Raw genomic sequence first — 24,052 nt, 5'->3', positions numbered from 1 at the left:
TAGTGTACCAGTGGTTGGTTACAATTATATGGAAGCGGTGCCTTATTCACCCCCCTCAGGGTGATGGAAGCCCTTTTTCCACTGGATTTGCCTCCTCTGCATTTTGGAAGTAATTAGAGGCAAGTAATGTGAGAGAAGGAGAAGAATGGCTTATGGCTTTGGAGGAGCGTGAGTCTGGTGCTATATAAGGCAGGAAGGGGATCAGCATGAGGTGACTGGAGAGGGAAGTGTGAGAAACAGAGCAGTGTAAGAGGAAGACAGTTCAGCAGAGGCACTTGGAGTCAAATTCGGGACACAGACAGCAGGAGGGTTGCTGGGGCATTTCCTTGTTCTGTGATTCTTTAGGGCTTATAAGGAACTGTAGGCACCTGCCAAAGTGAGGACCCTTCTAAGACTGTTTCCTGCTAGCACACTCAAGTCATGACCCTCTGTTTGCAATAGTAGCTAAGTCCTGTCTAGAGTTCTGTGGGAATGGGTTTGGCATTTGTATGTGGCATGTGACCTATACTGAAAGCCCAGTTTAGACACAGTGGCTTTTAACCCAACATAAGCTGGCTGAGCAAGACCAAGACCTCTAGACTTTTCCTGGGCTGCACTATCATGTCTGGAAGGTGATGCATCCAACCTGCTGTAAACCTTCAGGAGGTATAAGAAGTTATATGCTGATTTAACATCTTTAAGTCCTAGTCTAAAGAAATCTGAATACGACCTGCATAAGGCAGGCCTAACTCCAGTGGGTTCTGGTGCAATATGTGCTGCAGGGTGCATCATCTCAGTGCCTCATCTACTTTCCCTCATTTCCTGAGGCTTCATCAAGGCCTGGTCTCTAATGCAGGTATTTGTTTGATGTTCAAATACCGCTCTTGGCTTACTGTGAAACACACTGTGTTTTAGCTGCTGCCACCATGATGTGTGAAGCGGGGCTGATCGCACCAGAGCCCTCTGGCCTCATGCAGTGCTGTGGTGAACCGTCTGACACCTACTACCATGTGGACCGCTGGCAGAGGCTGCGCGCAGCTGTCAGGAAGCTGGAGTTCTGGGAAAACTTCAACGTCGAGCTGATAGGCAGTGGCTTCTTCTCCAGGGTCTACAAGGTAAACTGACATGCTGACAGCCCACGACCTTGTGTAAGAGCAGCTGCTGAGGCTGTGTAGATAGTGCCTTACCTGACAAATCTGTTCCCAAACTTATTTCCTTGTCTTCATCCCTCCCAGCATTCTCTAGCAGCTTGGATGAGGTGAGGGAGGAAGGGACAACCCCTCTGCACACAGAGCACATTGCCTTTGATGCCCATCTCCCCTTTCATAGTGAAAAAGGAGATAGGAGGACCTGGTCAGTCAGTGTTCACTGATACTGTTGCCTTGCCATACAACACGCTTGTCAGGGAGCTAATCTGGGTATTGGATGAGATTAGGGGATACTTACGCTCTCTGTTTTGTTACCAGAACTGTAGCAAAATATATAGAGAAAAAGAACATAAAATTAAGCTCTGTGTGTCTCCCAGAAGACCCACCGCCCACAAGCTGTGGAGATGCCAGCACTGTCACCCCTTCCCAGCTGCTGCCCTGTGATATGGTGATGCTGAGGAAGAGCAGGAGGCCTGGGGCAGTGTCAAGCTAGGAGAGGCTGCTGGTCCATCTGCTTCTGCCTCTGCTGCCTTAGTGTCAGGAGACTCATGGTTCCCTGCAAGCCAGCGCAGGCTGTTGTGTCATCAAAATAAAACTGCTTTTCTCACTGGGACTGTCAAGTTCCTCCCTGCACCAAGTTCTATTTGTGTGGGAGTTTGTTTAACCCTCTCTGAGCAAGCACAGGATCCAGGGTGCTGCTAGCTTCACTCCTCAGCCTGGGAGTGCCACTGCTTCATTAGGGGTAGTGGATGGGACTTGGGTCTCTTTTTCCTGTTGCCCTTGGCTTTATCCACAGCAAAGTGAAAGGAGGTGCTTCACATTAGGAAGTAAGACTCGACCATCATCTCTTAAAAGCAGATGTTGTGTTGCTTTGCCAGGTCCTGGGACAGTGCGCTAAAGCTGTTCAAGGGAAATCTCCAGACAAAGGTCTGTGGCAGTTCTTTGCATACTAGAGCAATACATGACAAATACCTCTTCCCACCACAGCCTCCTTCTAGTACTTTTTTTCCCCACCTACACAACATGCTGTCGCTATCACTTTCTCTCTCCTTTATCTAGCAGATTTTCATAGTAACAGTTGCTGTTTCCTCTGTGCATGACAGTTTCCTCCTGCCCTGGTAGTGAATGAAATTCCAGCAGTAGGCAGGCTGAAGACGTGATCTTGAATGAAAATGAAATAATTTCTTGAATCAGAAGCAGAAAAAGAAATGTAAAAAAAATAAAGTTTGAATGAAATGCTATGGGTCAAATAGTCAAAAAGACAGTGGGACAAGGACAGTCCTTTGTGGGGACTTGACATTTGTCTGGGTACTCAAGTATGGCCATAAGCAAGTGGTCTGATGTCTTGTGGTCCTCTTGGGTCATCCACTCCCCTCTGGACTCATAGCCCTGAACACCAGAACTCCTGCTGTGAAGCGTCACTGGCCATGGTCCTTTGAAGCTCTTTGCCAACAGATGGTGTCTTCCAAAGTGCTCTCTCAGGAAGAACATAGATTCCCTGCAGTGCTGGTGCTGCCTGTGCTGGCTGCCTGTTGCTTTTGCTGTCTTTTTTACTTTGGGTAAGCCCATTCTCAGGAGTTACATGTGGCTTGGCTGAGGAAGGAGAATTCACTTGGTTCTGCTTGGTGACTCAAACTCAAGAGGTCTTCGTACAGCCTTCTGCTCTGTGGGTTATGTATTGCATGACCTGGGCACAAGGTGCTTTCCCTCTTTCTCTGCCTTAGTTTTCTGATGTGCAATAAGGAACTATTTATATTTGAATATATGTGGTCTTGGAAGAGGCCTTCTGAGCCCATTACCTTTTGCCCATTGCCTATTTCTCCCACTGCTGGTTTTGGGGTGTAGGTCTACCCTTGCTTTTCAGTCATTTCTTTTTCAGTCCAGGCTGGACTTTACGTTGTCCTGTGGACAGGAACCCCTCCAGTGCTCACTGACTCCACCAGCTTGGGCAGAGTAATTATGAACTCCACTGGTGTCCAGCTGGGACATACAACCTCACCTAAAAGCTGAATGTAGCTCAGAGTCTCTACCAGAGTTTGTGCATAGTAAGTCTCGCTGAAACTCAGTATTAGCTCTTCTGAAAGTTTTTCAGATCTTCCAGATTTCAGATGCTCCCTGTACTCTGTGCTGGGCATAAGGACACTCACAGTCTTTGGGCAGAAATGATTGATAGCATCTTTTATATTTACATCTGGTTAGTGATCCACAGTCTGTGGTTATGAAGTCCCATCAGGTGAGGGGTTCATACCTCTGGCTTCCTTATGACCTGCTCAAGTAGAGAGGTGGAATTATTTCAGCGATAACATTGACTATCAGGTCGAGTTCCCTCAGAAATGAAGCAGTAGTTCATGATGCTTTGTTTTGTGACCCTGATTATAATGACCCTTTCTGTCCTTCCAGCCCAGGTAAGTCTAACATGCTGCTCTTTGTTCCCCTCAACTGAGTTAGTAACCTTATCTGTAAAGTGATCCATCACAGAGAGTGACACTCTGGGACTCAGAGTGCTGCTCTTAAGCCAGCTCATGCTGTGTCTAAATATTTTTCCCTTAAACAAACAAAACCCCACAAACATCAAAATGAGAGAAAATTAGACATGTGGCTTGATTCTCTGCTACCCCTGGGGGAGCTGCCAGGACATCACTGTGGGCCACATCTGATACATCGGTGTTCCTTAAAACAGCATCTGTTTTAATTGAGAATGGAAATGTTGAAGTACCACAGTGCTCTGCCATGTAGTCTGTAAACTGCTGTTTGGATTGTCAACCCGGATAACATCAGCTGTTGTACAGGGGCCCTGGATGGTCCTCTCAGGGCTGAGAGCCACAGGACCTCTGCATGAAATCCCTGCATTCAGTACTGTCCAGCCCTGGTGCCTCCACAGGGGACAACAAATTTCCTCCTAAAATGCCTTCTCAGTCTGTTTAGTGTTTTAAGGTGGGGGAAAAGCATTTTGATTGCTGCTCTTTCGCTTCCAGTATTCCTGAGTGGGGGAAACTCTAGGAATGAAATGTCTGGTGGTATTCCATAGCAGAGGTTCAGGTTAGCATGTGGCTGGGAAGCAGACATTGGGCCTCCGTCCTGTGATGTGGGAGAGAGATGAGCTGACTGTGCTTCCTTTGTTGGGTCTGTCTGGCAGAGCCTGGGTGGAAGGCCATGGGTAGGGGTGCAGGAGGAACTGGGGATGGGGAGTGTGGCCAGCAGCCTGGTGCACTGATAAGGCCCAGGTAGGAAGGAGGGATGGAGATGTGGGGGCAGGCTGTGCTTGGGAAAGGACACTGAATCAAGGCATTAGAGGGGAGAAGAACAGCTCTGTGGTAACCGAGGGTGGGCTGAGAAACTCCTCCAAAGAGCCCAAGAACCCACAAATTTTGGCAGAGAAATAGTGTTGTGTTGGGACAAGAGGGATGTAGCTGTTCTCAGCCACCCAAGCAGGTGTCACTGGAGTGGAGCCTATGTGGAAGGGACAGCACCTTGCACTTGTGCAAATAACAGCAAAAGCTCTGGGCAGCAGGGAAATGAGATTCAAGCCTTTGGTTGGGACTGGATGCTGTTGTCTAGAGGGGCTGGCAGACCTCTGGAAGCTATGAGGTGTCTTGCTCCAAATTTGGCTCCAGGTGACCCAGGCTGCTGCTTCTAAAGTAATGGTGGTGAAGATCTACAAGAATGACGTGGATCAAGAGGTGATTGTACGTGAGATCAGCCTGCTACAGAAGCTGTCCCACCCCAACATCGTCAGGTGGGCACATCCTCCAGCCATGAGCAGTGGGCACTGCTTGGGGCTGGAGTTGGGTTGGTGTCTCTAAGGCAGTTCTGCAATGAGGGATTGAGCTGGACCTTGATGGCTTCTTTGCTTTTCTTTTTTTGGTGTGTTCTGCTTAGGTACCTTGGGATATGTGTGAAGGATGACAAGCTGTACCCAATTCTGGAGGTAAAGGTTTCTAGCTTGTGAGTGTGCTGTGAGCAGGCAACGACCCTGCGATTCTTTGGCAGGGGGGATGGCAGATATCCTCTAATGCATATCTACACCTCTTCAACTCGCGTGCCTGTGAATGGCTCTGGATGAGCAAGATTGCCTTGGAGGAGCTTCTGGTCCTTTCTCCCCCACAGCTGTTCAGAGTCACTGCAGGGCCATGAGATTCAAGCAGGATAACCAAAAAGTGTGTCAGGTTGGATTGGTACCACCAAAGGGCCAGAATGGGCCAGATGGCAGGGAGAAGAGGAGCCAGGAGTAGAAAGTCAAGCAGACAGTGGCAGAACCTCCAGAGTGGCTCTGGAATGGTGGTGTGGTCTAATGGACAAGCCTGGGCTGGTACTGGGGAGGTCTCACCTTGTTCCTATGCTGTTGGTGGCAGAAGGCATTCACTGAGCTGCTGCTAGGCTTTTTGCCTCTAGTTTTCTGCCTGTGAGTGAGAACTGCATCTGGCTTGTACAGTGTCCCTGGAGTGGGGCAGAGCCCAGAGATGTGTAGTGACTACTTGTTCCAGGAGGGGTATTTGCACCATACCACACACAGGGGCCCCTGCACACAGTGGTATTCCCAAGCTTCAACCTGAAGGAGGGGTTCCTGGGAGCTCCAGCAGAGCTTGTGCCTGACCACACAGCCACTGCTTTTTGCCTCTGTTCCACAGTATGTGAATGGGGGTTGCCTGGAGGAGCTCCTGGCCTGCAAAGACATTGCTTTGACTTGGAAGGAAAAAGTGGACTTAGCTTCTGACATCACCAGAGGCATGATCTACCTGCACTCCAAGAACATCTACCACCGAGATCTCAACTCCAAGGTATGCACTGGAAAGGGGACATCTCCTCTGGACTGCTGAAGTTGATTGTGTAGAGGACCCTTTAGGGCTGTAACCATGAGGCCTCACACTGATCCTCTGCTCCATGCTAATCCCTCTGCAGGCAAGGAAGCTTTCTTGATAGAACCCATCATTACCTTGCATTCATCACTTGGCAAGCAGGACACCCAGATAGACATAAAAATAATTACTCCTAGTGCAGTTGCTTTCAGAAAAGAAACCAGATGGAAATGTGTGCAGGATTGCACATGGTTTTCTTTGCCTACAGCTCTTCCAGATTTAGAGATTTCCTTTCCTGCTCACAGAAAAGGGGAAGTTGTTGCTAACAGGAGCTGGTCACAGGCTCTGGAAACGAATGCTACGTGAGATGGTACCTGTCTGTGTGCAGAGCACCAGCAGAGCTCAGGAGAAGTGTATCTATCTCCTCAAGTGCAGAGAAGTTGTTCTTCCTTGATCCAGTGGGTCTACATCACCAGTTTTAGGATGGTCACCTCCATGGGTCTCACTAACTGTGCAGACTGGCATCTGGAGGCAGGCTTTGGGTGTAACATAGAGGTACATCATGTTCCTGATGTATTAGCCCTGTGCCTGAGTGGCTGCTTCTCTCAGCATGGGCTCATGCTGCTTGATGGGGGCAGGAACAAGCACTGTGGTATGCCATTGTAAGGTTTGTTCATGGTGATGGGCTTTGATGTGGCTCTTCTTCTGCCGCTTGTATGGTGGGACAGTGCCTTGTTGATCTGTCTTGGATAAACTACCGAAACCTCAGGTAGGTCTGTACCCTATGGTAGATCATGATACCACAGGGAATGTGAGCTGAGGGGTTGACCACCAACCTGGATCATGTCTGTCTCAGCTGATGCTGGAAGCTTGCTTGGTGATTCACTGAAATGGAGCCTGCAAGTCCTTGCAATTGATGCTGGGTAGGTAGTGTTGTATCTCTTACAGCCGTTTTTGTTGGTGCTCAGTGAGATTTTTAAGAAAAACTTGAAATACGGATGAAGATCGGCAGTGGGGAAGCCAGTCAAGTGATACAGTTTTGAGAGACACCAGCACAGGAATAAAACTCACCTCTGTATTCTCAGGTTGTTTACTTGGCTCAGTTACCAGGCTGAGGACAAGGCAAGAACGTGGTTCACTCTGACCGCAGGTTTCTTGGCCAGTGTGCTCTGAAGTCAGGTGAGATGTAATTTCCTATTTGGTGGTGACTGGTGAGCTCAGGAGCTTCCCACATCTGCTTGTAGAAAGTGGTGGAGGTCCCTGCCTGTCCTTTCTGTCTTGCTGTGGTGGAACCCCTGAAAGAGGTTCGTCCTTCCCAGGGAAACCTAAGAAACCTGCAGTGATGATGGCTGAAGATAGGGGAGAGATGTGTGTACATGCTTACCTGAAATCCAGTTCTCTAGTGAGAGCCATCTGCAGAAAGCTAGTTCCCTGGGAGCAGACGCTGAGGAGGAAATCCTCATCAGGCTGAAACTGCTGGGGTTTTGGGAAACCTTATGGAATTCCTCCAGAAAGCAGTGTTAGGGATGTATAGCCATGGGCAATGAGAAGCGCTGTGGCTTGATGCTGCCACAGCTGAACAGGGTCAGCATGCAAGATTTTGAGGTCTCCTTCAGATAAAAGGATGTGGATCATCATGTTTGTTGAATATCTTCTTCCAAGAATCTTCCCTGGCTTCAGATGTGATTCATTCATCCCATATCTGCTCCGTGCACTCCATTTTTGCTGCTGGGATGCAGGTCTCTGGAGAGGGGAGAGCCTGCAATGGCAAGGTTGGGCCGAGGGCTGGTGAGATGCTGCTCAGTGAAGTGTCCAGGCCCTTCCTCACCAGGCATGTCATGCCATGTCCCATGGGCTCCTTTTAGAACTGCCTTATTCGAGTGACGCCGCGGGGCCATGAGGCGCTGGTGACTGACTTTGGACTGGCCAGGGAGGTGGTGGAGCTGCCTGTGAAGGATGCAGAGAGGAAGCTGTCTCTGGTGGGCTCTGCTTTCTGGATGGCTCCTGAGATGCTGCGGGGAGAGCCCTATGACCGGAAGGTATGGCAACTGCTTCCAGGTCTTTGTTCATTCCCAGAGCCCCTGAGTGAATGTGGGAGATTTCTCTTCTGCTTGCTGGTGACATGTCTCAACAGCAGAAAAGCCCTTGCCTCCCTTCCCTGGGAAACGCTGCCTCTGCTACCTGGACCTTTACTCAGAAATGTTTTACTTAGCAACTTGCACGTTCCTTATGTGGCCTTGTTAAATTAAACTTTTAGGGAAATGGACTGCCACTGTGGACAAACACAGTTAAGCCTCTCTGAGGAATATGCTTGATGAGTTACAGCCTGATGAGCCTGTTGCAGGATCTGGGGTGGGTGCCAGAGCTGTGGTAGAAACACCAGACATATTGAACAAGAGCATGGGGCAGGCTTTCTAAAGATGAGGTCTTTCTGTGTGGGTTCAGAAGGCCAGAAGTTTAGGAGTTTGCTGCCTTCATCTCCAGTGTTTGTGGGGTTTTTTTGGAGGACCTTGTTGTTGGTACTCCTCTTTCTCATGCTTTGCTTCTGTGCATGTTCTGTCCCATCTCCCACTCTTTCACCTCTCCTGCAGGTGGATGTGTTTTCCTTTGGCATTGTCCTCTGTGAAATCCTGGGCAGGATCCCAGCTGACCCTGAAGTGCTTCCCAGGACTCAGGTAACGATTCCTGTGGCCAATCTCAATCATGTTTTCTCCGTGGTACCAGATTGTGGTTGCACTCTGGACCAGACAGACTTGTACACGTGTGTATGTGGGTCACACTCAGGTTTCTCTCTAGAGGTTTATCCATGAGAAAATCTGATCTCAAAAGTTTCGGTGCACAAGAGTTCAGTGCATCTATAGTTTGAAAACTTCTGTTAGATCAACAATTTGAGATGAAGTACTTCCTTTTAAAGACCTTAATTCTATTCTATTAATTCTTAATTCATTTTACTTTGACATTTCAGCTTCTCCATTGAAGTGGCAGCTTAAACACAACTTTCATCCCATACGCTTATTTTGCAATATGCTGCAGATAATCCACAGTTCATGTGGAAACAGTGAACTTCCCTAAAAACATGGACTTTTTTGTTTCAGCATTTACAACATTTCCCTTCCATAAATTGGGAAGGGAGAGTTTATCCTGAACAGGGTAACCCAGCAGGAAAACAGCAAACTGCTGCTTTCCAAGGAGCAATGCAAAGAGCCTGCAGTGACCAGAGATTATTCCATGTTTCTGTGAGACTGAACAGCAAATAATGCTACATCTGTGTTCACAAGATGAAGGAGAATTACATATCGTAGTAATGATGTCTGGAGGGGCAAAGCTGTAGTTATGGAAACTGCTGATTGCTGGACTGCTTGGACCCTTTTGACTCTGTTCCTGTCCTTGGCAACCACTGCTCAGCACCTGGTGCTGGTTCCTCTGCTGGTTTTGCCTTTTGTGGCTCTTGTTGCCTTAGTCTTAGCTTTTCCAGGAGGACACATACTACCTGGACAGGGATAGCACAGATCAAGCAAAAGGATGCTGCAGTCTCCCAGGTCTGCTAATGATTTACTATCTGTGCAGCCCTGCCAGAGCTGATGTTGTCCTGGTACCTTTGCATAGCCATAAGTAAAGTAGCTGTGATAGAGACTCTAAAAGGTTTAAACCATGAGCATTTTATGCTTTGGCACTTTGAGAAGGATAAAGAGCTTTTAAAGGACATTATAGCTGAAGTCTTTCCTATGTACTTACTCTTCCCCCTTCCTCACAGGATTATGGCTTGGATGTTGCTGCCTTCCAGGGGATGATCGGCGAATGTCCCAAGCAGGTGATGGACCTTGCTGCTAGATGCTGTTGGGTGAGATTCTTGCTAGTTTGTTTTTCTCACCCCCCCACCCCTCCCCTCCCCCCGGTTTTGTTGGCTTTGTATCACACTTGTGTTACAGAGACTAAAATTGTTGTGAACTGTGGAGAGCTTGAACCTGCTGTTCTCCGTACTAGCACACAGGGCTCTGCTGTGAGCTGTGAAGTGATGAGATCTTCCTGGGCCAGTAGTATGCTTCAATCCACTCTGAAGTCTGCTGCTAGGAAAAGTGTATTGTTTGTGGATTAGAGCCCAGAACATTTCAAGATCCTGCCTGTTCCCTTGCATGTCAAACATAGAGTGGGAAGCATGTTGCTGGTGATGTTCAGTCCCTCCCTAAGCCAGGCTGCAGGCAGAGGCACCTAGCTGATCCTCTCTGGAGGGTACTGCCTTGCTATTAGCAGCCCTGGCATTACAGATACCATCAGAGCATATTTCTCCAACCTTTCTTGCTTTAGCAGAAAGGTTAATGGTGTAAGCCTCCCCATGCTGTCCAAAGCAGAGAGAAAGCAAGGATCCAAAATCGTCTGTGAAAGAAAGAGAATACAAAGGCAGTAATCAGGCAGAGAGTGGAGGAGCTGGGTAATCGTGATACATCTAACTGCTCTGAGCTCAAGGCAGCAAATGGAAATAAATCCTTGCATGGGGCTGGAGGATGTGTGAATAACTTGCCCTGAATCACAGGAACGATTCACGTCAGGAGCTGGCTTAGACATACGTGTGTTCAGATCTTGTATCGCTGAAGGGCATCTTTCTAATGCAAGTTGATATAATAAAGGGATTCTGCCAGAAATGGCCTTTGAGGCTGTTCTTCTCTGCCCTTGTGCGATGTGCAGGTTTGGGGAGTTTCTGGTGCACCAGGCTGGCTCCATGGTGTCAGGCATAAAGGGCAGCCCTTGGAGCATTGGACGGGGTGCAGGATGGGGGTGTCCCTGGCCATGTCCCTCATTTAGGGTACACCCAAAATACACTGGGGGATCACAGCCCACTGAGGATGAATGGATGATCAGGGAGACAAAGCAAATCCTGACCGTGAAAAAAACTTAGGGAATGACACATCTCCCTTCTGATACCTACCTGCAGCATTTCCTTGCACAACACCTGCCCCTACGCTATTTGGGTGGGCATTTCCCACATCCTGTCCAGGACAGGGTATGGCAGGGTATTGGAACTAAATGATCTTTAAAGTCCCTTCCAACCCGAACTATTCTGTGATTCTACATTGGGCTGGTTTTCAGCATCTCATTGCCTTTGCTTGAGCTGTATCATATCATGGGACCTTTCCTGCAGCTGCTTCTTTGCAGCAGCCCAGGCCTGAATCACCAAGTGGTGGTGACAGAAAGCTCCATCAGCAGGCATGTGACCCAGACCAGTGCTGATAATGGATGGATGGAGCCAAGAGAGCTACTGCAGAACAGCTGCCTCTGTTCCAGGGTGCCCTCTTCAGCTTTCTCTTCTGATTCCAGGTGGAAGCATTTAAGAGACCATCATTCTCCGAAATCCTGGATGAGTTGGAGGATGTCGTGGAGAGCCTGGAACCTAGGAAGGACAACCCCCTTTTGGGCTGAGCTGCGTGCCTCCTGTGAGGCTTGGCAGAGAATTGCCCAAACTGTAAATTAACTGCCTTGGATGGGGGGTGTTCAGGATTGAAGAAGAAAGGTGGGAAGGGAAGAGCTAAATGATGTGCTGGAGTTTATTTAATCATAGTCTTGGTCTTTAATTTCTTGGGTGGAAAACAGGGTTAAAAATGGAGAAGGGACTTATCAAGGGTGTATTTTTCCTAGCTAAAGTTTTTAACACATGTAATTAGGACACCAAGCAGCCTTTGTCTGTTTGCTTGTTAAAAGCAAATGATCCTGGAGGAACCTGAATTCCCTTAAGGGTGTTTTCTGATCCCTGATAGAAACATTATCCTCTCCTGCTTCCCTGTGGCCCCCAGACCCAGGGCCTTCCGCTTCTCCATCCCTATGGCCTTGGAGGGCTGGGGTCTAGCCATGAGAAGGAAGAGGGGCTTTGGGGTGCTTGGTTAGGCTTGGAGTCACCTTACATTTCAAAGCCTTAAAGCACCCACCCAACAGCCTTGCAGGACAGATATGCTCTGTAAGGTCTCTGCCTGGATCAGGGTGCACCTGGGCATGGAGGCTCTGGGCAAGGTTTTGGAGAGTCAGACAGGGCCACCCATGGGGTGTCAAAGTGTGCCAACTAAGGTGATGGGGAGGATGTGCCTGATTAAGATACCAACTAACCAACTAATGTTCCTCTCAGAAAAGCTTTGTCAGACATGGCAGTCTGGATTTCTCCTGGCTGCCCTCGACTGGGGCTCAAGAATGGAGGGTTCTGCCTCCCTCCTCCTTGTCCCGCTGCAAAGAGCTAATTGCCAACAGCTTGTGAGGCATAATGGGGGAGAGCTGGGTACATCATCAGTCAGCATCTCACCAATTTCTCTGCCTCCTTGGCAATGTGGGACACCCCCACAGGCACCAGGGCTCAGGCAGGCAGGGAATGACTTTGTATTGAGACCATGTTTTCTTCTATGGGTCAGAGGATGGTGCTAGGGCTGTGAACCCCAAGCAGAGGTGGAAAGAATAACAGCTAGAAATGATCTGATATTACAAATTAAAAGAAGGGGGTGAGCAATCAAGTCCCTGCCCCCAGGTCAGCTGATTGCTGGGCCATTGGTCTGAAAGACATGTTCTGCTGGGACCAAAATGTTTGTGGGTGTAAATAGGTCTAATGTCTGTATAGTGGTGGAGCTGTGGCTCTGTTCTTGTAGACTGTAAGCTCTTGGAGCAATGATCATTCATCTGTCTACCAAAAAGTATTCATGCAGTGTGTAGCCGACTGGGCTTTCTCCCAGCATAATGGTACACTTGCCTGGGGGCCTCATCTCAAGCTCTTGGAGCTGGATTTAGTATCATATATATCTAACATCTCTGTGCCGTGGTGCCTGCATAAGGGAGTGTCAATGGTGTGCTGGGACAGAGACCTGGTGGAGGAGCATGGTGCATTTTTAACAGGGATCATAAGGAATTGTAAGCTGTCATGAAACACACTCAATAGCACCAGGGTCACCACGTCAGCCAGGGGGCTCCTGGGGGCATCTGCAGCTCCTCATTCCCCAAAGGTGCCATTGCGCTTTTGCAGGATACTGACTTACTTGCACAAGAAACCTCCTGCTCAACACTAAACTGCCCAGTAAATACTTTCATCTCGGCTGGATACTGCCAGTGTGGGGGAAGCAAAGCCTTGAGAAATAGAAGACTGAAAATAATAGAAGCTTTTCAACCTGGAGGAGGGAGCCACTTTTTGAATTGCACCACTTTGGTGACTTCAGACCAGTGGAGTGAAGTGGACTGCAGCAGCAGTGCAAACTGCACTGATACATGTGTGTGTCTTCACTGAGAGGCAGTCACCACCAGCATCACTGCAATGTGTTGGACGAAAGTCACGGGATATATATTTGACTACCAGGAGATGGACCTGAGGAGCTAACTGCAACCTTCCAAGGCTTCCCAGGCTCCCCTGGGCACTTTTTCTTACAGGGGTAGGCTTGAGACTGAGGAATCTTAACAGTATGTCCTAACAACCGAAACATTAAGGATACAAAGCCTTTTCCAAAGGCCACTATAGATGAAGGACAGCTGTCCACCTTGGCTCAGTCCCTGGCTAGATGCATTGCTCTCACAAAGCCTTTCCTCAGCCTTCCCTATGCTGTCTGCTCTGCCAAGCTGGAGTCTATTCTTCCTCTGCCCTCCCCTACAAAAGTGGACTAAAGGAAGATCTCTCAACATACCGATCCCTCAGATGGCCTCTTATGGGGTGAAGGCGTCTTGTCTCCCTGCAAGGCTGCTCCTCTGCTGGCCACCCCATTCCCAGGACCAGCAAGGCTTGGTGCTGGTGGTGGCCTACCACAGACTGGGTTCATCCTTCCTCTAGCCGTATGTCTGACTCTGGTCCTGCAGAGAGACAACTGTGGGACTGGGACATAGTAGAAGAGGTATGTGGAGTTGTGTGTACTTTGGTGGTGCTGTGGCATGAAGGAAGATGTTTTGGTTTTATTTATCTGCTTGGGGGTAAGAAGCTTGCTCAAGAATTAAACCTTGAGGGGTGTGCGTGGATAATTTCTGCACAGAGCACACGCAGCATTAGCCAGCACAGTCTGAGCTGTATGGACTGTGTTTCTTCTGGGTTTGCTATGTGCCCCACCCAGTCTCATGATGGGACATATGCTGGATCATAGGTGACTGAAGGACATCAGGTCCGTGCTAGAAGGACCTTTGGTACCTGCTGCAGGAGCAGGTGGGACTGAGACTGTCTGCAGGCACCATGTGGACTAGAAAAACCAACTGGGGAGCCTGCAGAGAACGGAAGTGGTCTGGGAACTTGTCTAGTGCATTTCATGGGCCAGGAGTTTCTCTTCACTGGTGAGAGGTGAGCATGGGAAGCCTTGCTGAGATGCCGTCCAGGTACAAGCCCCTGTGCTGGGAATGCAGGGCCTGACTTCTCCACGCCAGTCTAATGCAAAGGCCAGGTCAGTGGTTGAATTCCATGTCTTGGAATCCTGGCGCTGAACTGAAGTAACTGCAATGGTGGGTGGACGTTATGGGGTGGTGCAGCAGGCTCCTCTTTGCTGGACCAGACCAGGAGCTGCCTCCTCTGCCTCTTCTCTCTGTTGTCCGCTTGCTGTGCAGGTGGCTGATGGCATGGACTTGGCCATGCTGTGCCCATGGGCCATGCGTTCCTGCATCCTCCATTGTGTCTTTGTTTGTTTTTATAAATGCCATTTGGGAATAAATTCTAGTGGGTCTTTTCTACATCAGCCCTGGCTGCTGTGTTTAAGCATCCTGGGTCTGCTGAGTGGTGCTGCCGAAATGCCGTGTTTCCAAGCATAGGCACCAAACACAACTAAATGAACAGCTTTGTGCTCCATCAGCCTGGCATAATAAACCTTTAATTGAAGTAACTTACAGAAGAGCATTAGCCATGGCAGAGTGGTATTTTGAGTCCATTGTATCTTGGTTTGTGGCAGGGTCAGTTGATGTCTTAAGTCACCCCTTCACTTCATTTGGGTGGGCACAAGGTAACAGCAGGAGCACAAACACAGTGCAAAGGATGTACGATTCATGTTTCCCACCCCAGCAGCCCATAAGCCAAAAGGACCAAACACAGTGAAATGATTTCCCTTCCCCAGCTGCAGCTTGCTTCATGCTGGCTCACACGTGGCTTTAGTTACTCTTCAGGTGCAATGCTCTCACAAGGACACCTCAGAAAATCTGAGGAAGTTATTCACAATGCCAGAACCACAAGGTGTGGTGCTTCCAAACACAAAGCATAGAGCAGTGCTGAAGCTCAGTTCTCTGAGCTCCTCTCATTGGTGTTAGGTAGGAAGAAGACCTTTCGTTCCAAAGTCCAGTTTCTTGGAATCAATCAGATTTCAGATTTACAGCTGTGAAACCTCTGGGCACTTGCACATGGCCAAAGTCCTGTGTTTCTCCTTGGAAAGAGCTTTATTGCAGCCCTTGGAGGCTGCCAGCAATCACGTGAGTGGTTCAGACTCCTGAGTCTTCCCACGTCCCAGGCAATGCAGGAGGGCATTGCTGGAGGCAGCTTTGATCTGGCCAGGAGGCTGGACTTGGTGGCACCTAAGAGAACTAGTTTGGCCCTGCTTTTGCTTCCAGATGGCTGTGCGTCAATGAGCCATCAGAGATGCTTCCAGCCTCTCATCATGTGTCCTGCTCCTTGATATGGCAGAAACCATGTCCTCTCCACACACCACATAGCCTGGCCCACCTGCTCTGCTGGTGACTCCCCCAGCCTCACTTGTCATTATTTGCAGCAAGGCAAACGTCTGGAGAAGCTCCAGGGACATTGTAATTTCTAGGCTTCAGGGTTGGCCCTTTCCGGATCCACTAATGAGCAGGAGAGGGTTTCTAAACACAAAATTTCAAACACAGAAATGAGCTTTCCAGAACACAGAAAAAAAGCCTTGAGAGGAGCAGTGGCTGGGATCAGTCACAGGTTGACTGGGGCTATTCTTGGTTTTCTTCTGGGGACCCTTGGCAAGAGAATGGAAAGCAAGAGGGACTGGATGGTATCCTGACAGTTTGGGGAACATATTACTTTAGGACATCTCAGGTGTGTTCCTTGCCTCTTCCCACATTGGTTAGATGTGAAAGCTGACTGGGGGAGTGTGAACCCTTCCTGGGGAGAGGTGAGAGCGGCAGGCTGGCGGCATGTGTATGTGTATGTACCCAGGGAACTGGATCCTGATCTTAGTGGTTCAATTCTTCCTGGCTGGAGTCACAAACGCTCTCTGACTGCTGCAGGCATGGTGCCTGAAATGGACCATCAAGCCCAAAGACCCTCTCCCCCACATAGCTGTATCAGCATAGGGAGTATTTTCCTGCCTTGAAGTGGTTTGGGATGTGGTGCCAACCCATGGCTTACTGAACCAGCTTAGGGGATGCATGAGAATTTCACTCTGCAGCCAAGTCCAAACCACCTCACCTAGCACTGGTGATGGCTTGTCATACCTGGACATTTCCTCCATGGAGTTGGGTGGCAGTCTGGGAATATCAACTAGATGGGCTTGCATGAACTCTTCTTGGTGTTCTTTTAATCCCTCCAACATCGGTGTCCTTCACAGCTGAAATTTAAATACTGAAAGTTTCTGTGTAGTAGTAGGAGAAGGTAGAGGGGAGCAGAGAAAGGGGATTCAGCACTTTTAGCTGCGTTAAAGCTGACTGTTGGCAGCAGCTCTTACATCTCTACAGAGGAGTCTGTGGTTCTGCAGAACTGTGACAGCACCTTGGGCATCTCTGAGACAACAACATCAGTGGCTGATTGGGTGAGGCACAACTGGATGCTTGAGACCTGCTGCTGCTCCTGCTGAGGACATGTCAAACTGGCTGGGAGTAGCAGAAAAATAAAACACAGCTCCTGGAGATGGGGAAGTGTCTATGGGCTTTCAGTGTGTGCTTCTCTGCTCAGACTTCTCATGTGCCTGAAAAGGAGAAGTAAGCAGGGACAGGACCTAGTGAATAGGGAGGTGCAAAGCCTCAGGTTTGTTTCTTAGCACATCATTGACTGGCTCTGGTGTGCTTGATGAGTGGCCTCTTTGCTTTTCTTACCCACAAAGTTTGGATTCAGTATTGTAGGGGTGTAGCTGCCCTTGCTACACATCTATGCACTAAGTAGTGTGGTAAACCTGGGACCATTAGGAACATACACAAATAAATACTCTGCTTCCACTGACTCTGGTCTGTCACTGCAGGGAGGAGATAGCACCAGGCTCTCCCCCGCTATGGAGGAGGAGCCCAGGAAGAAGAGCCCCTTTAACCAGTTCTGCTAACAGTCAAATACAACATCACAGTAACTGTATGAACTGCCTCCATCTGCCACCAGATAGCCTATCTTCAAATGCCACTGGAAACAAGGTGAAATGGAAGATACTGGCACCTCTCGGCAATTTACATGACGTTCACTTGTGCAAGGCTTGACCTGGGACTAATGTAGTGTCTTGGTACCAAAAATGTTGCTGCACAGACTGTTCTGTATCCAGTTCTTGGTCCACAGTGGCTAAAGATCGAGATCTAGAAATGTGCCTTGGAGGAAGTGGCTGCAGTTGTGTCATGGTGGGAAGTGCTGGGCAACACTCCTCTGGTTCCAGGAGCTGAGGTCCAGCCTGAGGTCCTGGAGCACGGACTGTGTGAGGCAGTAGGGAGGGAAGGAAGCAGGTGGCAGTGCTGACAGCCCTGTGCTGGAAGCTCAGTTCTTTCCATGCTGGTTTACGTCGTGGCTCTGTCACAGCCTGCAGGGAGAGAGCGGTGGGCTGTCAGGTATTCAGTGCCTTTCAGATGGCTCTTGGGTCTAACAGAAAAGCAGGCTGCAAGACCATTGGAGGCTTCATATATGTGGAAAGACTGAAAATTACCAGTAATCACCATTTAGGGTAATATATGAAAGCTTTACTGAGATGCAGTAGCCTCACCATCAGTTTAAATCAAGGTAATGCGCTTTTCAGAAAAAGATGCTCAGGCTCAGTCAGCATTTGTGGGACTGCTGGAGATAGTCCAGGGTGAGAATCTGGTGCTTACAGGAGCTCAAATCAGCACCAATATCTTGTGGTCTCTAGAAGTCTGCTCTAGCCCAAAGGCACAACTTGTAATATCCATCCTGGTCCAATTTTGCCCTCAAACAACTTAGTTTTGTGTCTACTCTAGGCTGTTGAATGGCGCCTGGTGGTGGTTGTCAGACATTCTCTTGCAATGTTAAACTGGCCTGAATTTCATTTCCGTTCGCTTATGGGAGTAGTGGTATTCTTTGCCTGTCTTCCAGTTTATGCCATCAGCATAGCTTCCGTGAACACCCAACCAGTACATCCCATTCAGGTTAGAGTAATGGCAGTCATTGTACCACCATGCTCCCTTGTATTCTGTGGCACAGTTAAAGGAGCTCATGTCATTGTCCTTGTCTGTTGTTGAAAATGGCATGTTCTTATGGTATGATAAAGAGTCTCCTGCAGAGAGCACAAATTCACAGTTACTGTAGTAGAGAGCACAAAACCTGACATGTCTGAGCACCACTGCAGGGCATCAGTGGGCCTTGCTGGATGCAAGGCAGATTTTATAAATCCTGCTATTCTCTTGGTTGCCCAGGTTTCCTTCTTGGTCCTGGAGAAACAGACCATCCTGAGCTCTTCCAGGACTGCTGAAGCACAGAGAACGTATCTATGCTTCTGAATCAAATGGACCAGGTTCTTGTCACGGTTACACGGGAGTCACTTCTCTTGCACTCAGCTCACTTCTCTTGCTCAGATTCTCTGCAGACATACTAAGGTCTGGATTATCAGGCAGAGTTGCAGTGTACAAAGCCATGTAAACCCAGGACATTGCTGTCTCAGGTTTTGGTTTCACTTGTTCCTGCATGAGGGGTATTGAATTTTAGCAAGGATTTATTTGCTTTTTAAAGCAAAACAGAGCATCAGGCATTAAGAGGATGCAGTGCTGATGCACTGGGATGCTAACAGCACCCCAGCCCTGGAAATGCCAAACCTTGTGTGCAAATATTTCCTTTCAATAGAACTGAAAGGAGAACTTGGCCCAGCTGCTGCAGAGCTTTTGGAAGGTTACATTGGATGAGGTGCTGCTCAGGAGCAGGCTCCACATTTGCTGCTAAACCATGTGGCTGGGCCTGTAGGTCACACTCCTGTGTGTGAGGGGGGTCCCTGTCCTTCCCTCACACAAAGGCCACTCAGCACCTGAAGTACCACAGCCAATTTTGAAGATTGACCCAAAATGTAGATGGTGCAAGGAGTTCATACAATACACCTCTGCACTATAAATGCTGAACACTTCTGAAATGATGTAGAAAACAGCCTTTCCCAGTGAGCTACTGCTGACTTAGCAGCGTTTCCACCAAGGAAATCTCCTAGAACCCGTTTATATTTCTCAGACTCTCCTAAAACTCTGAATGAAGCGTACCTGGCAAAATAGTAGTTGTTTTCAAAGTCTCTCAGGTCAATGCGGAGTTCAGAGAGTCCTAGAAGAGAAAGTGTACAGCAGTGGTGCGGGGCTCATTGGTGACCACACACCTGGATTTCAGGGTGAAGGGTTTAAGAAGCTCTGAGCTAACTTAAGAGAGTTGTATCTCTCTACAAGTACCTGACAGGAGGATAGAGCCAGGAGGTGGCTAGTCTCTTCTCCCAATAGGAAGTGATAGGACAAGAGGAAATGGCTTCAAGCTGCACCAGGGAAGGATTAGAGTGGATATTACGGAAAACTTCCTCCCTGAAAGGGTGCTCAGGCATTGGAACAGGCTGCCCAGGGCAGTGCTGGAGTCACTGTCCTTGGAAGTGTTCGCAAACCGTGTAGACAAGGCCCTTAGTGCCATGGATTAGTGGTGGCCTTGGCAGTGCTGGGGAACAGTCGGACTTGGTGATCTTAAAGGTCTTTTCCAACCCACTTGATTCTATGATTCTATGAACTTAAGAGGAGCTTCTACTACTGTCTCACAAGATCATGATTTATTTGAAATTCCTGCAGAAGCATTGATGGCTTTCTTGTGAAGCACCTTTTCTGATCTGATGTTGGGTGGTCATGGGCACTGAGAGCTACACACACAGAACTCCCGTACATAGCTGTGACTCCAAGGCTGTGTGTGAACAAGATGACTGCCATCACAACCAGTCCTAGTAGGAAGATGTTTTGGCCTATCTCTGGGATAGGTCATGTAACCAGCTCATTCTCTTCCCTGGCTTATAGTTTTGGGTTTTTTTAGAATGCTATTTCCTGTGTACTATGGGCTGCAAGGGCCTGCGTGCTGTTTAGGATTAACTATTGGGGCCTCCGATAGATGCAGGAAGTTCAGAGTCCTTTAATGACCAAGGACTCTGGGGTTGGACTCTGAGGGCCCCAGTCCAGGACGGAGACAGACCTTACCCAGCGAGGTGAGGAAGTGGATGTTGTCATTCCCCAGCCAGAACTCGGTCAGCTGGTTGCCAAAGCCTCGTTTGTATGAATCCCAATCTCGCAAGAAGTTCGCTGACCCATCCCAGCGCCTCTGGAAAACATGAAGGAAAGGAGAACCACAGGCCTGCCACCCACACCCAAAAGCATTCTCAGCACCCAGATAGCCCAGCAAATGCTCCACCTGTGTCAGGGCACTCCCACAGGTCTCTGGGGACCAAACTCCAGAGGAATCTCTCATTCACAGACCTCCTCCATGTGCCCTTTGAACTGAGGAGGAAATTATTTTCTGATTTAAGCAGGGCATGGGTCTGTTGTACTCAGCCTGCTCCCGGAGACATCTCCTGGGAGAATCCCCTACATCCACAGGAATTCACCCAGGCTTGCTGGCATGAACCTTAGCTGGTCCCTTCAGTGTGTGTTTTCCTCCCATTTTGTTTCTATTTCTGTGCCATCCTTTGCAGCCTTAATAAAAACCTCTGTAGGAACATAGAAACATGCCTGTCCTCATCCTACTCACAATCCACCCTCCACCATCAGTGTCCAAGTCACAGAAGACGGTGGTGGCGTTGCAGCCTTGGGTATAGACGGTGTACCAGCCGCTCAGGATCTTGCCTCTACCCAACAGCTCTTGGCCGTTACTGGTGAGACTGAGTGGAAAGAGTTACAATGGGTTCACTGCATCCAGGGAGCACATCAGCCTCATGCCCTAAGCCTGAGGCTTTGAGCCCTTCAACCTCCTAGCTGGCTCTTTGCACTGCAGGACTCTGGCACACATGTGCTGGGAGCCAAACCCCCATTGCAACTTCTGAGTCTGTATGTCATAGTGGAGATGGGCACATTCTAAGACATGGCCTAAGGTGCTCAGACTCCTCTCATCTGCAGTGACTCTTTTGGAGGCCTGGGTGATGGAGCTGCTCTGAGCAGGATGACAAACTCATGATCCAGGAATTTGCCCAGGCTCAGGAATGTATGGGGGGTGGGGGCACAGGGAGTGTTTGGGTAATTAGCAGCAAAGGAGTGGTGACACAGAAAAACACCTACCTGTAATAGAGATAACTGTTCAGGTTGGACAGATGTCACTTTTGAATATATACATATATATATTATGTACAAATTTATTCTTCCTCCCCAAACCCACACGTGATGATAGAAACTCAGATTCACAGCTGCCAAAGGATTGACTGGAATGGTCTTTTTCAGGCATCCCAGCTTCCAGTTGCCTCTGTGGCTTTCATAGGGGAAAGCCTTGGGAGATAACCTGAGACAGTGGTGGTGGTGGAGTGAGTGTCTGAGTGTGCTGTTTGATGAACGAATGCAGAGCTGTACCAGGCTGTCTTGTGGGCATGGTGTCCTTCCTAAGGGAGGGATGGTGCTGGACTTGGCCTGTTCCTTATTAGTGAAATATTTTTGCATGCCCAGGAAACATAAAAGGGCAGAGGAGTGTCTGGGGCAGCAAAGGGCCAATTCAGTGGCATCTGGTGTTACAGCAGCTCTGATGCCCTCGAGTGTTGGTATAACTGCCTTTGAAGTGGCAGTATGTCGGTAGAGCTGTTTCTAGTGGTTTCATCTTGGAAACCAGGACACAGAGGCTCTCAAGACCTGACAGATGCCTGAGACACACAGAAGGCAGGCTCAGAGGACAGGACTTTTCTGGCCCGGCTGGATTACAGAGTAGACACACAGAAGCTGCATATGGCTGTCAAAGCAAATGGATTAACAGTGGTATTTCCTTACTCTGTCCTTCAGTGTCACTATTGCTGCACTATCCTGACTTCTGGTGCAGGGATTCCACCCCCATCTGCTCTGGAAAGCCAACAGTGGTGTGAAGCGTCTCAGAATGAAACTTACCCCCGGTTTCTGGAAATCCAGATTCTCCTTTCATTCCTGTTGAACACACGACACCAATCAATTGCTCTTCACCTTCCACACCCTGTCCTCCCCTCCTCCAGCACTTGGCATTGTTTGCTTTTCAAGACAAATCCTGCTGCACCGGTAGAGAGCTGTGATGTTACAAGAAGGGTTTAACTCATCTGTGCACACAACAGGTGCACAGAGAAACCAGGCAGGACGAGTAATTCAGTAACAGTTCTGTCCCATCTGCTCCTGGGCCCATCAGAGAAGACCCACCAGCCCATCATAGGCCCATTTGCACAGACCAAGGAGAGCACAGAAGGACAATGGCAGGTGGGAACCCAAGTCACAGAGTCCTGTTATTACAGTGGTGATACCCAGCACCCTCAGTCACTGGGAGCAACTCTTCAGGTCACCCAACAGGCACACAGGGTGGCTACCAGGAGGTTGGCACACATTATAGATGCACAAGGAGCAGCAGCCTTGCCTCTCAGACTTTTGGACCCAGCATGATATATTTTCCCCTGACATCTGATCTGGGGCTGAGAGATCCAAATGGCAAGACTGACACAAGACATGTCTCCATTGAACCTGCTTGCTCTGCCTGCTGCTGGCCAGCCCATGGAGTTGGGTATCAACACTTCGTGCCAGTGAGTCCCATTGGGCTGGGACAGGAGCAGATGGGTGTGGGAAGGATGAAACACACCTGTGTGAAGGCAGGGTCAAAGCCCCAAGAGGGGAATATTTGCTGATGGCAGAGCCAATGGCTTGGGAGCAGCTGAGACAGCTGGAGCAAATGTGCTGAATGAGCCACCAGATCAGCAGTGCTTGGTGCCCAACTATTACAAGCCAAATTCCAGTGAGGGCAGCCTCAGTGCAGCCAGTGCCCACTGATGGGTGCCAGCGGCCCTTGTATGTGGGATGATGGCATCAGGGAAAAGCTTTGTTTTCTCTCTACCCTTTTGCTAGTGCTGGTAGAAAGACATGTTCCCCTGGCACTGGCAGTGACCAAGTTTCATCTGAACCTCTGCCTTTTGCCATAGCACAGGAAGGTCAGAGGTCTGCACAAATCTGGCTGGTCCCTCAGGCTGGGGTATGGGAAGCCCTGTGGTTTCTGCAGATGATGGCGCTGTGCAGCAGCATGGGGAGCTGGGGTTAGCCCCTGTTGCCGAAGAGCTGGTTTGGGAGAGGACCTGCTTACACCATCTGGGCCAGGGCTGAGCCTACAGTGGGGCACAACTGCCACCAAACAGCCCCATCCAGTGTATGTGGGGGGCTTTATTTCTCTATAGTTGCTCCACCTGGTGTGTTGTTCCTGAACAGCAGAGTAGAATTTTAACTAAACCAGCTCATATGATAAATTCAGGACAGCATAATTTACCTGGGAAGCCAGGCTCTCCAGCTGAACCTGCAAGACACAAGACGAAAATGCTCATCACAGATGATTCAAAGCAAGTGGATTACTGTGACTCCCCAAGTATCTGCTCCGCCCCCTGCATATGTCCCAAACGTACAGGTGAGGGCTCTCAAGTGGTGCAAAGCCACGGAGCTCTCCTGTGTCTCAGCTGGTGCTGCCACCTGGCCTGTCTGCTCTCTTGATCAGCAGCATCTCTCAAGAGCAGGAGGAGCAGGACAGAAGGGAGAGGGAATTGCTGCTCCATCTTCTGGAGTGTATTGGGGATTCTCAGCTCTGTCACAGTAGCTTTTTGTGGGAACTTCCCATTTTCAATCAGGCATCTCTGAAATTTGGGGCAATAGCTGCTTTTCGAGTGGGTTCATTCATCTCCTCCTGGAGTTACAGCTGAAGTCTTTAGTGCTTTTGGCCAGGAAATAGCTACATATCAGCATGCAAAAAAGGATGTTTTCCCAGCTAGTCAGTGCATTGGCGCTCAGTTCCTGGGTGCCACCTTGTTCTGGGAACTGGTTTCTCTAGAAAAGACTATTTTCCAACGTCTGCAGCAC

At 49.1% G+C, this 24,052-nt stretch overlaps 2 protein-coding genes across 2 annotated transcripts in view; one reads left to right on the top strand and one right to left on the bottom strand.

Moving 5' to 3' along the window:
• The first annotated feature begins 908 nt into the window (after positions 1 to 908).
• LOC104410321 (dual specificity testis-specific protein kinase 2-like) lies at positions 909 to 11,338 on the top strand. Its single transcript, XM_010020453.1, has 8 exons — positions 909 to 1,094; positions 4,742 to 4,863; positions 5,007 to 5,055; positions 5,756 to 5,905; positions 7,789 to 7,962; positions 8,515 to 8,598; positions 9,678 to 9,764; positions 11,237 to 11,338. Exons 1-8 carry the CDS (start codon positions 909 to 911, stop codon positions 11,336 to 11,338), a joined length of 954 nt encoding a protein of 317 aa, XP_010018755.1.
• A 6,702-nt stretch (positions 11,339 to 18,040) lies between these two features.
• The window catches only part of LOC104410319 (ficolin-2-like), a gene marked incomplete at its 5' end in the record, with an annotated part of 9,732 nt that continues 3,720 nt past the window's right edge, over positions 18,041 to 24,052 (bottom strand). Inside the window, 6 exon segments of the mRNA XM_010020452.1 lie at positions 18,041 to 18,293; positions 19,181 to 19,310; positions 20,210 to 20,363; positions 20,757 to 20,886; positions 22,996 to 22,999; positions 23,472 to 23,498. Of these exon segments, the coding sequence (XP_010018754.1) occupies positions 18,041 to 18,293; positions 19,181 to 19,310; positions 20,210 to 20,363; positions 20,757 to 20,886; positions 22,996 to 22,999; positions 23,472 to 23,498 (698 nt within the window).

This window comes from Nestor notabilis, unplaced genomic scaffold (genome assembly GCF_000696875.1).
Source record: "Nestor notabilis isolate BGI_N333 unplaced genomic scaffold, ASM69687v1 scaffold7448, whole genome shotgun sequence".
Classification (NCBI taxonomy): domain Eukaryota; kingdom Metazoa; phylum Chordata; class Aves; order Psittaciformes; family Psittacidae; genus Nestor; species Nestor notabilis.
This window is presented reverse-complemented; position numbering and strand designations above follow the sequence as displayed.